The sequence below is a fragment of the Lissotriton vulgaris genome, chromosome 3_1 (assembly GCF_964263255.1).
Source record: "Lissotriton vulgaris chromosome 3_1, aLisVul1.2, whole genome shotgun sequence".
In the NCBI taxonomy this organism is placed as follows: Eukaryota; Metazoa; Chordata; class Amphibia; order Caudata; family Salamandridae; genus Lissotriton; species Lissotriton vulgaris.
The window spans coordinates 1,778,031,416-1,778,048,193 of NC_141689.1; the positions used below are offsets into that span (position 1 = coordinate 1,778,031,416).

Consider the following 16,778-nt stretch of genomic DNA (forward strand, 5'->3'; position numbering starts at 1 on the left):
ATTGATGTTTTATTAATATTTCAAAATAAATACAGTTGTGATCAATCCATGCCATTACAAAGACCATACTCTAGTTTATCCTAAAACTCAACCCCATTGTGTGGATCAGTTTATATATGGGTCATTTCATAATTTGCTTGGTGGAGTGGTGTGGCTCACTGGTTAGAGGTGGCAGACCTGGAAGCAGAGGTCTGCCCGGGACCAGGGTTCGATTCCCGACGCGGCAGGGTCTTGGGCCATGGTCAGCGGACTCGATAATTCTCGCCTCAGTGCCTACTCCAACCATGGGTCCCACTCAGCAACTCCCGGCAATAGCTTGCTTAATCTCTACTAACGGCCCCATCAGCGCCGGGGATGCTTGTCTTCACCTTGGAGATGCCCAGGAAGGACCATCTCACAGGGAAAGCCAGGGTGGGTTCCCCAGCGGTATACAGCGCTGGTACGCCCCTTTGCTGGGGCAGCTGTGCGCTTTACAAGTATACCACATTTAACATTAACATTTAAGGCCTAGGAAATGGATCATGCTTGTTTCTAAGGCATTATTCAGTGTGTCTGCCCAAGTATTGAAATCAGCAAGACAAAATAGATCATTATATGTTGTCAGTATTTGCAGAGTAAACTGTTCCAACCTTTTAAGAAACCCATTACTTATTCAGTGGACTGAGTGAACTAAAATGCAGCCATCTTTATTTACAAATTCCTGGCAGAAAATGTTTTCCCATTGAACTGGGGGAAAACTATTTTTTTCACCTCCAAAGAGTTATGATTAATTCCTGCTACTCTTCCATCCTTTTTATTAGGTCGAGCCTTTGCAGCGCATGCGCTGCAAAGGAAAACAACCTTTTCCGATCGCTTGGGCTTTTCAGCCAAGCACGTGCACCCGTTCCATTGCCATCAATGGCAACGCGTGCATGTCAGGAGATTCACTCGCGGGAGCGCCCGGCCCATCTGGTCGCAATTATCGCTACCGTGACTGAATCCCTCCCCCCTGCTGCCGCGCAAGCACTTTTTTTCTTGTTTCCCCTTCTTTCTGTTCCTCGTTCCCTAGCAACTCTTTGCTCCTTCTCAGCCAATGGGCAGCCGCGTTGCTCAGAGCCGCTTCCTCCTGACGCTCCGGCTGCCCGGCGGTCGCTCCCTCAGTGTCGGTAGTGCTCCTCGTAGGCCCGTGACCCCTGCACCGCGGCTCGCCTCCTCAGCTCCTACAAGGCCCGCCTGCCCTGGGCTCGGCCCGGTCACGGGAGCCAGGCCTGCCGCGGAGGCCGCTGCTGACGCCGCCCCGACAGTGGCTGTTCTCATGTAATATTTACAGGCGTGAGGAGGACAGGTGCGGTGTCACCTTTCCGTGCTCCCTGGAGCGGCCTCTTCCTCACTGCCCTGTCGGGCCCGGCAGGACTGCCTGCCTTCACAGACCGCACTACAGGTGGAGGGGCAGCTACCACAGCACGCAGCCTTATCACTCATACAGACCCCACCGCCCCTTCCCCAAATAAAGTGCCATAACACTAGCCGTACGAATTTCGGGGGTGCACAACCCGCTATTACCCTCAATGCTTTCAGACTTGCCAGGCACAACCTCCCTCCACCCCACCCCCAAAAGGCATACATGCCCTCTTGTACCAGCCTCTCTTAGCACTGACACTGAAATCATTCAGAGCATCTTCAGGCTGCTGACAGAACCTTTTCAAACCATCCTAGGCTAAATATTGTTTTCACCAGTATAATCTCAACGAATTTCCAGTATTTCCCATTGTGCTTGTTAAGCAAAATGTCCAAGTCCTGTTATTGAGATTCCGTCTGGATTCAGATCTTATAGCTTCAGCACGGTGGTAACAGAAACAAACAGAGCAAGGCGCTATTTTTCAATTCACTTGCAATGTAGGTCTTTTTTTAGCGCACACTGCATTACTATGTTGAACAAGCATTGACAAAGCCAATAGGTCTCGCCTTTGGGACCTTATAAGTGTTTAGCCATGCAACACTCGATGTTGCACCAAGGATACTGTGCTGGATAACTAAACACTTATAAGTTCCCAAAAGCGAGACCTATTGGCTATGCCACTGCTTGTTTTTATATGTACATATATCTATATATATTCCTTCTGCTTTCGGAGAGTTTGCCTTACGGGTTTCCTGGCCGCCGGTTGTACCGAGCAAGCAGCGCTTCGCCACTCGCTGCCCTTTAAATCACTCAAACGCCTTTCTCACGATAGATATATCTCCAAAGTTCCCGTTTTTCTCCACACAATTTGAAGGCAAAAACGGATACGGACAACAAAGTTAGGTGCTGGTTTTAATCTTTAATAGTGCATGTCGCCATGATGCGTTTCAGCCACTCCTCGGGCCTTTATCATATATATATATATATATATGTATATATATATATATATATATATATATGTCTATATATATATATATATATATCTATAGATATCTATATATATATATATATATATATATATATCCACACAGGTTCTCACAAACAGCGCCGTAGTCTCAATATCACCGCAGCGCCGCCAAAGAACAGGAGACCCAGTATTTCCGTGAGTAAATTAATTTATTCTGCAACACACGGACAGCATAACGTTTCAGCCTCCCAGAGGCCTTGGTCACATGGCACCCCAGAGGGGAATGGCAGAAATTTAAAGTGCTCATGCAATTGGCTAAACCAATCAACATAGGAGTGTGAATCACAGCGCAATAGACATAGTAAACATACTACACGTTGTAATAACATTAAGATAGAACTGCGCTGTGGAAACAAGAACACAAGTGTTGAGATAAATCCCCCTGAGTCAGGTATAGCAAGTGGTTACATTTTGTGTAAAAATACATTCGCATAATGCCAATTGTTTCTAATGCGCCGGTGTAAATAGGTTAAAACATGGTTACTGGATAAATCCATTTAGCAACAACCCTTCACTGGATCGCCATCTAAGCTTAGATGTTAAAAGTCCATGTTTGTGTAAACAGTTCCACAATAATTCATAAGTGTTCTGTTACAACTAGACATATACTTGTATACATAGATTTAATCAAATAACCTTCAAATACCAAGTACATCATATTCTAAAAAATCCAATTTTCTGTGTATGAGAAAAATGAATAACCATCAATATACACCAATGGTAGCCCAACCAGCTTAATATGCATATACCACAACTGTATATGTTCGAACAATCACACCCCTACTACATGTAAGTAAAAAAAGTATAATAAAGTGCTGGGTGTAGTGTAAACTAAAAAAACCATTATTTTTAGTTGCATTAATTTCAGATGATAATCAGACTAAACCACGTCTGTCATTTTAACACAAACAGTGGCAGGATGAATGAACATTATATAAACTCTGTAGCACACATCAAAATAACAAGTACACTGGCAAGCTGGAATTCTATATGTATATATGTATATATATATATATATATATATATATATATATATATATATATTTATATATTGATGTTAGGAGGAACTTGAGTTACAGTCCCATAGCCAAGTTGCAGCAACAAACAGGACTTTTAGCCTCTCATTTAATATGACGGTACTAACTATAGTCCGATTTTCTTTTCTTTTGGTTAACTGCCAATGTTACATTATATAGTCCTGCTTATATTGAAAATAGTTTCTCACTTTCTCTATTAATAGAGGAAACATGTAAGCAGGGTTGTGAAGAAGCGTACCTCCATTACCTTACCAGGTAGAGTAGTCTATATAATGAGAGGCCCATGGTCTCCTTCCAAGAACACCTTCTGGTGATCCCTACTAGAATTAGATGATGTGTGGAAGACCGTGTATGGAAGCAGATGGGCATGGCTTTGGTGTGCCTGCAGTGCTTCTCCTGCATGTGCTAATCCGTGCCCTACACATTTAAATAGCCCTCTAGAGCTTTACACATGACCCGAGTCACCAGAGCGCTATAAGGTCTCAGATAGAGGTCCAATAGGAAAATGGCTCCCCCGTTTCTTCACCCCTCTGATGGTCCCCACATCACCAAGAAACAACACAGTCCAAAAATGTTAAATACGAAGATAAAAAAACAAAAAACAAAGCAAGTTAAAAGCCACTATAAAATCGCTCAGTAATTCGATAATGTCCACATTAATGTAATTTCAAGTGACCACCTAATTCTGGGGGGGGGGGGGCACAGCAATTACCAACACTACAATCTGTTCAATTTTACCAGGAGACATTGGCTGCTGAAATGCGGGATCCCGCCCCATTACCCGGTAATCTTGCAATGAGGGCCTTGTTGTCTATTGAGTTGGTCCCTATTGTCTGCATCATTTCTAGGACAAACAGTGGCGTTGTCTTGTGTCTACCAACCTATGTCTTCGAATACCCCTGGTATGGGTGCAGAATGGTGTCCCTAATACCTAGTTTGCTGTTGTCTTCAGGCTCTAGGGATCGCATTGCTCTAAGTTCACATTAGTGTTTGTGCCACAAAGCAAATTTCCTCATGCCTGAATGGCCCATTCTCTCTGCTTCCTTAACGTTGCAGTGAGCTTTTCTCCTCCATTTAGTCTCTGCTCACCCCAACGACGGTTCAGACCCCATAATCTTCCTTTTCCCTTACTTTTACACTGTGCTGTCCATTTTGCTGTCAGGAACGTATCTCTTTTCGTGGGCCTCTTGCAAAACACTTGTGAAGCATTTGTAAAGACAGAAACACTGCTTCATTCTCACCACTGCCTTTGCAGACAATTTAAAAAAACGCTCAGAAAAGTTTGGAAGTGCCTACCAATAACTATTTGTCAATATGATTATTACTCAATTCAAAGCAGAGTTAAAAGGCCTGGCTCTTTCAGCCGCCCTTTGATATGACACTAGCAGAGCAGACCAAATAGGATGGATAGAGAAAAGCAAACTATTGGGAAACTGAGAAGAGAAGCCATATTAGAACTGAACAGTCCAAGGAAGTAGACTTTGGAAACAAAGAAATGCGACAGAAGTGACCTAGGCAATGACATATAACTTGAGACATTGAAAGTCACTGTAGAAGGTCAACTGGAAAGCCACATGCATATAAATGAGGAAAGTTATACTTTTGCTGCCTTAATTCTGTTGGCGCCTTTTTAAGCATGGTGGTTTATTCAAATCAATTATTCTCCAAAATATATTTTCTTGCAAGCATTTTATATGAAGGTCGCTATTACGAGTCTGCTGGAGCAGTATCCCCATGTGGGAAAGTGCTCCTACGATTACGTTTGGCTCTCTGTTCTTGCACATTGGTTTAACAGGTAAGGGAACACCAAGCTCAGTTTTGCTGGCCAGAAAATATGTCTGGTAAAATCATGTTGGGATTGCGGGGATGCCCAACCAAACCAAACCCCTCCTATGGCACAGGAGACAACAAAGGCGGTGGTAAACGAAAGAGTTAGACCAAATAGAACTGGGAATTCCTTGTACATTTCCACCCAGTTAAACTGGTTCCCCTCTGTTATTCCCCATTCCGTGGCCTTGAGTGTAATTGCACAGTACTGCCAGGCTGTAACCACATTGTAGCGGTGATTACAAGTATGAAGTTGGTACCCTACCAGTATACGGTGTAACTCATAATAGATGCCTTACTATGGTCTGTGTAGAAAAGTAATTTGTTGCATTGAGGTCCCTGGTAATAATTTTTTTGTGTTTTTCTGAGAGTACACTCTGATAAACAAGGGGTGCCACAGGGTTCTTCCCTTAGCCCCCTGCTATTTAATGTCTACGTCCAACTGTTGGCTGCAGTAGCCAATAGCAGGGGTCTGACCATGGTCTCCTACGCTGACGATGCACAGTTGGTGGTGGCACTCTCAAATAACACCGAGCGGAACACCCTTAAGTTTCAGGGCGGCCTTGCGTCAGTGGTCAGGTGGATGACCGCCAACTGTCTCCAGCTGAATTCTAACAAGTCAGAGGTATTGTTAGTGGGAAAGGCCCATGGTCAGTGGAGTGAACTCTGGTGGCCAGCTAGCCTGGGCAGGGCCCCCTCCCCCAAGCAGGCAGCGAAAAAACTAGGGGTATGGCTGGACTCATCTCTTAACTATAGAAGTCCAAATCAAAGACGGCAGGGACCTGTTTTGGACTCCTACGGGGGCTTAGACCCCTGCTGGGCTTCTTCATGCACCTACACGTCAGGTTATCATTCAGGCGTCTGTATTGTCCAGACTTGACTATGCCTGTTCTCTTTATCTGGGGTTCAACAAGGCGGAGGTTCTGACGCTGCAAAGGGCACAGAACGCTGCAGCAAGAACCCTTTTAGGTTTGCATAGGCCTTGTTCTGTGTCCGAGGCCATTCGCCGTCTTCATTGGTTACATGTGGCCAGGCGAATTGAGTTCAAAGCCTTATGCATCTCCTTCAAAGCTTTGAAACTGACCACTCCCTCTATTTTTGCCAACCTCCTTTTTCCATATGTCTCCTCACGACATCTCCGCTCACAGGATCAGCACTTGGTGGTGGTTCACCGGACACAAATAGTTCGTGCTGGCGGACGCTTTTTTTGTAGTAGAGCGGCCATCCTCTGGAACCCACTTCCTAGGCATATTCATGGTCTTAGCAACTATCTAGAATTCAGGAAGGCCATCAAGACCCAGCGTTTCCCTGCATCATAGTCCTTGTCAGTTCCATCTGTAAGTCGCAGTATTTCTTTATTTAGTTATTTATTTATTCTTTTATTTATTTCTTTATAAAGTTTTATATAGCACGAACCAGATCCAGAGGGATAACACAGCGCTTTACAATATGATGGGAGGAAGGACAAAAGCAATATCTATAACAATATCTATAAGAGGAAGGGAGAGAAAGAAAATACAGTGCAAAATACAACCAGGAGGGTAACACAATAAAACAGGTGTAGGTGGGCAGCAAAGGTGAAACACAGGGTACAATAAGGTCAGCAGGTGCAATGTCAACGGGCCCGTGAGTCTAACCCTATAAGGGTATGAATTTGTTCATTAGGAATCTTTTGGCTTCCACTTTGAACGCCGTCATTGAGGAGATTCTGCGAACTTCTGGTGGGAGAGCGTTCCAAATCTTAGGGGCAGCTCTGGAGAAAGCTCAGTGGCATCTTCTCTTTTTCTTAAGGATGAGTGGTTTCAGGAGGAGAGTAGAGGCGCTTTTTGAAGCTCTTACGCCACAGGATAGTTTAAGTTTTTGCGCAAGGTACATAGGAGTATTAAGGTGAAGGGCTTTGTGTGTAAGAACAGCAATCTTTAATTGAATTCCTGCTTCGAAAGGCAACCAATTGAGGGATTCTAGGACTGCGGATATATGATCTTTTCGCTTGGTATCTGTAACCAGTCTAGCAGCCGAGTTAAGTGCAGCCCTTAGTGAAGCCAGAGCGTATTTGGGAAGGCCACAGAGGGTACCACTGCCGTAATCTAACCTCGATTCAGAAAAGGGGGTGGTGATGGACAGAGCATCTGAATTAAACAGAATACTCCTACCCAGTCAACAGATCAGGGCTTGATCCATCACCGTTTTTTAGCTCACTGCACCATCCCAGCTCAGAACCTGGCTACATGCAAATTAGTCTGTCCCTGGCCCAGTGCATCATGGGAACAGGGCAGACCAAACTACCAAGCCAATTCTTTTACTGGAAAGGAAACAAGCTTCCGGGGACCGGTTTCTGGCATTACAGCTGTCTTCGGCCCGGCTTGCTTGAATCATGATGGTGCAGTGAGCAAGGGACTCACATCTGAGCATACCCTTCCACGCTTGTGGTGGACAAAACGATTCAGAAAAGGGGGTGGTGATGGACAGAGCATCTGAATTAAACAGAATACTCCTACCCAGTCAACAGATCAGGGCTTGATCCATCACCGTTTTTTAGCTCACTGCACCACTACCAGTAGTTTGGTCTGCCCTGTTCCCATGATGCACTGGGCCAGGGACAGACTAATTTGCATGTAGCCAGGTTCTGAGCTGGGATGGTGCAGTGAGCTAAAAAACGGTGATGGATCAAGCCCTGATCTGTTGACTGGGTAGGAGTGTTCTGATTAATTCAGATACTCTGTCCATCACCACCCCCCTTTTCTGAATCGTTTTGTCCACCATAAGCGTGGAAGGGTATACTCAGACATGAGTCCCTTGCTCACTGCACCATCAGGATTCAAGCAAGCCAGGCCGAAGACGGCTGTAATGCCAGAAACCGGTCCCCGGAAGCTTGTTTCCTTTCCAGTAAAAGAATTGGCTTGGTAGTTTGGTCTGCCCTGTTCCCATGATGCACTGGGCCAGGGACAGACTAATTTGCATGTAGCCAGGTTCTGAGCTGGGATGGTGCAGTGAGCTAAAAAACGGTGATGGATCAAGCCCTGATCTGTTGACTGGGTAGGAGTGTTCTGCTTAATTCAGATACTCTGTCCATCACCACCCACCTTTTCTGAATCGTAATCTAACCTCGGCAAGACAAGCACTTGGACCACTTGCTTGAAATCATTTAGAGGAAGGAAAGGTTTGATATTTCTGAGAGATCTCCTCAAGTGGTTAGCTCCTTTGCATACATTGCTGATATGACCTTTCATGTTCAGGTGCTTGTCCATGATGATACCGAGAGACTTGGCTGCGTCTACGATAAGACGCATACAGTTGAGAGCAGTGAGATGACTCAACCAGAGGTCTAGCTTGGGGATGAGATTCGGAGGGGAGATGAGCAGGTATTCCGATTTAGAGGTGTTGAGCAGTAGATGATTCTCCGTTAACCAGTTTTGAGTAAACATTAGGGTAGTATTGAGTGAGATGATGTTTTCTGAGGATGAGATTTTCAGATATAGTTGCGTGTCGTCCACATACATGTGGAAGAGAATGTCCACGGAATTTAGAGAATGTGCAAGAGGTTCCAAGAAAAGATTGAAGAGGATAGGAGATAGAGCGGATCCTTAAGGGACCCCATGAGTACTGGAGAGGGCTGGGAGAGAAAGTGGTTTGCCTTGACTCTTTGAGTTCTGTGATGAAGGAAGGATGAGAACCATTGTAAAAGCTGATCAGAAAAACCCATTCTATTTTGCAGGATGGATAGAAGGTTGTCATGACTAACCTTGTCAAATGCGGAGGAAAGGTCGAGGAGGATCAGGAGGCAGGATTAATTTTGGTTGCGCATTATTAAAATGTAATTTAATATGTAATGATGTCTTGTAAAGCGCATGAATCACCCCACATGGGGTATCTCCGCGCTGTAGACCGCTGGGGAACCTGTCCTGGCTTTCCCTGTGAGATGGTCCCTACTGGGTATCTCCAAGGTGAAACCAGGCATCCACGGCATATGTGGGGGGCCGTTGTGGAGATGAGGCAAGCTAATGCCCAGAGTTGCCTAGTGTGATCCCTGGTTAGAGTAGGCACCGAGGCGAGAATTATCAAGTCCGCTGACCCTGGTCCACGACCCTGCCTCGTCTGGTATTGAACCCTGGTCCGGGGCCGTCCTCTGCTTCCGGGTCTGCCTCCTCTAACCAGTGAGCCACACCACTCCACTGACATCAGAAACGGGAGTGAGAGCCGATTCAGTGCTGTGCCGCTTCCTAAAGCCCGATTGATGCTGGTCTAGGAGTTGGTAATCCTCTATGTGGGCACAGAGTTGGGATTGCACACATTTTTCTAGTAGTTTCGCTAAAGTGGGGATGTTGTAAATGGGGCGGAAGTTATTGAGATCAGATTTGTCAGCGTTAGGTTTTTTAGTATGGGTGTTACCTGAGCTGCTTTTAGGCATTCTAGGATAATGCCTTGTTCTAGGGAAGCATTAACAATCCTTGTCCATGTGGGGATCAGTGCATTCTTGATTTCATTGAAGATAGAAGGGGGCAGCGGATCACTGAAGTGGTTGGAAGGGTTGATACTCTGAAGAATCTTGAAGATATCATATTCACTAAATGTGGTAAAGGTGCCCCATGATGCATTGTTCTTGGAATTCGTGGAGGTCCAGTTATGCCTTACAGAGGAGTCAATAGGTGAGGCAGCAATGAAGAAGGTAGTAGAGCCTTCTTAGAAGTGAGGTCAATGATTCTTGATTTCTCCTTGAAGAAGGTGGCAAGATTATCCCAAAAGGGTGGGTTGCCAAAAGGATCAGATTGGTTAGACCCAACGCCTGATTGTTGTTTGACCAATTGGAAGAGTTTCTTGGGGCGATTTGCGGCTTGATCCAGTTGGTGTCTGAAGTAAGTCGCCTTAGCACTCTTGTTTTTTTTTTTGTTGTATCGGCTCCTGGTATCTCCAAGGCGTTTTAGTTGGTCCGAGGTAGGATAACATCAAGTAACATAACATAACGTATTAACCAGGTGACCGATTTGAAGATTCCTGATGTGCTGTGCACATATAGAATATGATCACCATCTCTTAGAGGTGAAGGAACTATCATGTCTGCCCACAGTACAAGTGTTTCTAGAGGATAGAATAGAACAGTTGCAATGTTACCTGCAAGCCATATGAGGTTTGAAACTGTTGAATTGGGTTTGCATACTTTTTCAGATTATTTTCAAATTGGCAATTTATTGGCAATCTAGTATATTTTTGGGGAAAAACACAACAGTGAAACTATTGGTCAGCCAAATGTAAGCCCAATAGATTTCGAAACTTGGATTTTTTAAATATAGTCACTAGAGTGAATTTAGATTTTGTTAGCAATGGTTTTTTTTAGGTACATTGACTAAACTTTGTTCCAATTGTTTTATTTTGTGTTCTAGGCATATATCCGGATCAGACCTCTTCCTATGTGCCAGCTACATCTATAACCATTACTGTGACTGCAAGGACCAGCACTACTACCTTTCTGGCGATAAAATCAATGACATCATTTGTCTTCCAGTAGACAAAGTATCTCGCATAACACCAATCTTGGCTTGTCAGGACAGGTTCCTCAGAGTGCTACAGGTAGGCACATGTCCGTCTCCACTTTTGTATACTTTGATTTTCACTTTCAACAGAGCCTGCAAAGTATGCTATTCCCATATATGTGAAAGGTGCATGCAGACTTTACGAACAAGCTTTGCATAAGTAGGTAATATGTAAGCCTCTTCCTTTGTTAAATGTTGGGTTATTCTAGACATTGGAGGTTGAACCTATGTTGCTTCTGAATATAATTGATGCATAATTTAAGAGAAGGAAAATTAAATCTGCATCAGGTTGCCTATATAAATGAATATTAAAATGTATTCTATACCCTATATATTTGACAAATAATAAATTTCTGAATATTTGGGATTTTGGAATAAATATTGAGGCAATATTTTTCTTTTCTCTCTTCATGATTGTGCATAAAATATATTACCTAGTGGCGGTCCCCACTAGCTGTTTATATTTGGGATTACTTTTTCATAGGAAAAACATTTTTGTGTTGCTAATAACGTTGTCACTGTTTGACGAATCTCCACGAAACTTTCCAAAAGAGTGCTACTTCTTGACCAGTTTGTGCCTGGCAAGTTTTGGGGTGATCCATCAAGCAGGGGCCCCGAAAATAGGGAGCACCTAAACACAAAATCCCCATGCAATTTTTATAAACTTCTTTAACCGCATCGCTGCAGCAGTTTTTTTTCCGCTACGCGGCTTTTTTCTAAAAGCCGCGTTAGATGACGAGCTCAGCTCGTCATCCGCACACGACCACTGTGGCTGATGATGAGCTGAGCTCGTCATCAGCATCGAAGCGGTTAAGACAGGTTGAAGAAAAAACTGCTAAACTGGATTACACCAAATTTACAGAAGGTTAGGTCTGGAGATTGTGATCTGGCGTAAATCTGTTCAGTAGTTTTTTGAGAAATTAAATGTGAAAAAATAAGAGATATTTGGATGTTTAGACCCGCAAGAGTTTCTGGGACCCTTGCGGGAGCGCCAATTTAAAAAACAGAGCTTTCTTATTGGCCCAGGAAGCTTTATTTCCCTTGAGTCATCTCACTTCCACAGGAGTCATACTCCCGCGAGAGCAAGCCCTCTGATTGGCTGCCAGCAACATGAGAAAAATGTTGCTGGCAGCCATTACAGGACTCGGGTACGTAGTCCCCTGTCCTGAAGTTGTAAATAACAAATGATCTATGGAGGCAGGGTAGAGATACACTGAATCTCTAGGCCCCATGGGAGGGACCCAGAGGGACCCCTCCCCTTGGGGTAAGAAAGAAAATTTGCAAAAAGTTCTGCGATCCCGTGGGTCTCCCGCAGGATTGGGTAAAAGAAAATGGTAGCTGGGCTACATTTATTTAGTATGAACTTCCTGGAGCCTACCACCATAGCTGTTTAGAGGGACTGTGCGCCCCCTTCTCAAGCCATTAGAGGCCCTTGGGAACACAACCCAAGCCGATCTTATTATTTATGGAAGGTGGAACCATGAGGCCCCCTTCCTGTGCCTTGAGAGGCCCCAGGGGCCCAGGGAATGGGTTCCCCAGGGCCACGTGCCCCCCCACCCTGAGCCATTAATTGCCTTGGGGACCCCAAACCCCAGGTCACAGGCTTTGTCCCGGGGAACCCACCTCCGGGAAATAGCAGTTTCGCTGACCAAAGCTGCGCAGGCAGGGAAAATTGTGTTTGCTCTCGCTTGGAGGGAGAACTTTTACATCTCCTGCCAAGTGGGGGCAAACACCAAGTTTGTTCCCACTTGGTGGGAGCTCCAAAAATGTTCCCGCCCACTGGAAGGGGACTTTAGATCCTGCAGTGATGAGGGTAGGGAAATGGATCTAAATATTGATCCTGCCTGCAGGGGCCAGCATTTTTAGCTTAGGTAATTAGCGACAGTGTGGTGGGTGCCCTGGGTGGGCATCAGGGCAACCACACTTTGTTGAGCCGGGTGCCCCTGCTTTAAAATTCTGCCAAGTCCCAGTTATGGTGTCCGGGGGCCGACATCGGCCTCCTTCCCCATAAAAATTGCATCAGGCCCTATGGAGCTGAAATTAGCTGGGGGAGGGGGGTCCACATGCTTCCCTCCCCTTCAATTAAAAAAAATTAAAAAACGGCCCTGGGAGATGAGATACTCATGGCCAGGCTCTGTGGCCAACACCCTTCTGCCGTGCACAGTGTGGGCTTGGCTGTATGGCGGGTGTTGGTTGCAGCACCTGGCTATAGGGCCGCGGTGGGGGGGTTGCATTTACTTATGGTAATTAAATGTTATTTTATGTTAAAAACAATTTAGAAATTCACTGAAAAAAACCAAAGATGAATTTAACGTTATAGTTAGGTGTGAAAAAAAGATGTTTTTTTTTAACCTTAGAAATTAACTGAAAAAAACCTAAAAGTTCTGCAGAACCAAAAAGTTGTGCAGAGCATAATGAATGCAACTCAACTGTCACCTGCACTCAGAGTTACTCTTGAATGCAAAAATGTATAACATGTTCAGTGCCTCTTATTTTATTTATTTATTTTATATTCTTCTATAGCGCAAGAATAGACCCCCGGAGGGGTATCTCCGCGCTTTGCCAGTAAGTAAGTCCTCAGATGTTAAAAGAAGAGGAGAATGGTGCATTTAGAGAGAGAGATCAGTTAATGGGAAATAGATGTGTTTTCAAGACCTTACGAAAGGTCAGATGATTGGTCAGTGTCCTTATCTCAAGAGGCAGAGAGTTCCAAAGCTTAGGTCCAAGGTGGGCCAGGGCTCGCCCCCCTTGTCTGTCCTTTTTTATTCTGGGCACCTGCAGATATTGTTGGTTCACAGAGCGCAGGGTACGCCCAGGGGCATAAGGCAGGAAGATGTTGGCCAGATATTTGGGGCCTTTGCCTATCACACTTTTGTGAATTGTGCATAGGGTCTTAAATTGCACTCGTTTCCTCACTGGTAACCAATGAAGTTTGGTCAGCAGCGGAAGGGAGGGAGTCCTGGGGGGGCGTTGAGGACTATCCTAGCTGCCGTATTTTGGATTACTTGCAGTTTTTTGATCTGCCCTTCATTTGCTCCCAAAAGAAGGCCGTTGCAGTAATCCACTCTGCTGATGATTAATGCCTGCACTAGTGTTTTTCTATGGCAGTCTGGCAGGTAGGGAAACACTCTCCTTAGCATACCGATGGCTCGGAAACAGGTGCTTGCCACCTGGTTTACGTGGTCCTTGTAGGTAAGTGTTTGATCTATTAACACTCCTAGATTTCTCACTGTGTTTTTAGGGCTAGGAAGGGGGCCTAATTCCAGGGGCCACCAGTCCGGTGTCCAGTGTGTTGTTGCTTGCCCAAACAACATGACCTCCGTTTTTCCTATATTGCATTGGAGGCAGTTTGCTGACATCCAAGCAGAAATTGCTCTCATTCCCTCTGCGAAGGATTTTTTTATCGCAGGTGTCAAATCTTTATAGGGAAAGAGGAGTTGGGTGTCGTCAGCGTACGACACTGGTGTAAACCCAAATGATCTTGCTAGGTTGGCTAGGGGAGCCACATACACGTTGAAAAGTGTAGGGCTTAAGCAAGAGCCCTGTGGCACTCCCTTATTGAGCTCCCTGTGGATGGATTTGTGGGAGCCCAGCCTAACCTCTTGAGAGCGTCCTGACAGAAAGCTTTCCATCCATGCCAATGCCGTGCCCTCCAAACCTACGTCTTTAAGTCGCTCAAGAAGCACTTTGTGAGACACCGTATCGAAAGCGGCGGAGAGATCCAACAGCACCAGAATCATAGAGTTGCCCCCATCCAGTGCCATTCTGATGTTATTGGTCACTGTTTGGAGGGCAGATTCGGTGCTGTGGTTTGGCCTGAACCCAGATTGGGAATAGTCCAGGCCCTCCGTCGCTTCAAGGTGTTGTGACAGATAGGTGTTCACATGCTTCTCAGCTATCTTACTGATGTATGGTAAGAGTGAAATGGGACGCTCTACACTGCTATGTTGCATTACAAGCACATGCGTTTTGTAAACACTTTAACCCATTAGTTGGACACAGGCTGTACAAAATTAGGTTGAGAAGTACCATGGTAGTTACCCGCCACTATGTAAACTATGAAACAAACTAACATACTCATTGAATGATGTCATAAATGATGTCATAGAACATGTCATGAGGAATGTCAATTGTGAGGTCATAAGCAGTGCATGCCGGGGGCGCAAGTTATAGTTAGCGCTGCTAACTATAACGGGTGAATTTCTGTATTGTTTTTAGTTCAAAACGTTAATGTTGTCACTGACAAATTCACCTAACTATAACGTTACTTTGACCTTCAGTTTTTTCAGTAAAAAATATATATAAATACAACCACACCACTCTATGTTTTTAGCTTTCGGTGAATTCATCTTGGGATATTCACTGTTTCACGCCTACCTCCACTATTGCTTGCCTGTAGCCCAACTCCTCTGTCCATAAAATAACTGTGTTCATCCACCCATCCACTCTGTTTGCAAAGCTATACAAATACGTTTTTTCGTTACTCTGTAGTATTTCTGTCTGTTTTCCTAAGTGGATTGCAAGCTGCTACCCCAGGATCCTGCATTTTTCTGTTGGGCTGACTCTTATTCCATTGATCCCATGGTTACAGGCATGTCTCCTGTGCCACTTTCATTTACCATTTTACCCCGTTTGCAAGTACCTGGTCCATGCCAGTGGTCACAATTTATTTTTTTACTTTCGCATGACAGTCCTTCACTATTCGCCAAGTTGGCATACTTGTCTTTTAGCCATCACATAGATGGATTGTGGTCTTCTATATATATCATAATCTAGCTGGTTAACCAGCTAAGTGCTCAAAATAATTCCGCCTCTTACTCTCAGCAGACAGTACAGCCATGATTCACAAATCACTTCAAAATAGAGTTGTTAACTATCCTCTTAAGTACTCCTTCATCCCTCCTTGTTTGAACAACCATGGTAGACCTGGAAATGACCATCTGATCGTTAACCTACCCTAACATCTTAAGAGCAGAGAAAAAATGGCTGTGAGACATCTTTCAGAATATGTGTAATCAAACAATCATCAATCAGGGTTTGTGCCCATCCTGAACAGTAACAAGAAATAACTGAAATACTTGAATTCTCAACCTACTACTGTAAATAATGAAAGAATGGGTGTTTGTCCAGTTCTGTCCTCGAGGAGATCCAAATGTTTCTCTCCATCTTCATCTAACAAATAAGGATCTAGTTTATAGAGTGGGTCTCACTTTACATGTAGTTTACCATACCACAGAAGTCGCCACAGTTCAGTTTTTATAGGCGTGCCTTGGCACAGCATCTAGAGTAGTACCAGGTGAACATCCAGTTGAATCCGAACAGCAACCAAATCCACTTCAACCTAGAAAATACACTAGGGGTCCAGACCAACGTCACCTCTTGCCGGTATCACATGTTCCACTGGATAAAAGAGCATTTTGTCTGCATGAACAGGGCCAAGACTGGGAGCCTGGTTGTTGGACTTGGCCCTTTCCCCCAAAATCTTTCGCTTTTTGCCCCCCTAATTTGGGATGTCTCCCCCATGGGAATAAACCTGTATAGGCCATGTGTGGTGTGAGACACCTTGTTAATATGTAATGTCATGTAATGGTGTGAGCACTTGTAAATTTCCCCCATTGTGTAAAATGTACCCTGGTGAAATGCTGTGTTTTTAAAATGGATGCCCAGGCTATGTGTGTGCCACCTGGTTAGGGGTTAGGGAACGACTCTGAAAGGTTATTATCACAGAGTGTTACCTGAGCCCTAGGGAACTGGCTATCCTTGCATAACAACATGGTGATCCCTGGTTAAGGAAACGCTGATTACCTGCCTACAGTGAAGTGTGTTACTGAGGTCAATGCTGACCGCCTGATGTCCCATGTCATTTCCTTGTGCTTCCGGTTGACTGCGATCTATGCTAACGCAAGTTACCCTGTGTGTTTGCCATTCTGCATGTCTATGCCCCGGGGAGGGTTTGCCCTATGCTGAGGTTCGTAGGCCTA

At 44.8% G+C, this 16,778-nt stretch overlaps 1 protein-coding gene across 1 annotated transcript in view; it reads left to right on the forward strand.

Moving 5' to 3' along the window:
* Positions 1-16,778, forward strand: part of BBS7 (Bardet-Biedl syndrome 7) — a 264,083-nt gene that overhangs the window by 70,486 nt on the left and 176,819 nt on the right. Inside the window, exon 5 of the mRNA XM_086962213.1 lies at positions 10,648-10,834. Within this exon, the coding sequence (XP_086818339.1) occupies positions 10,648-10,834 (187 nt within the window). The remainder of the gene's footprint in view (positions 1-10,647; positions 10,835-16,778) is intronic.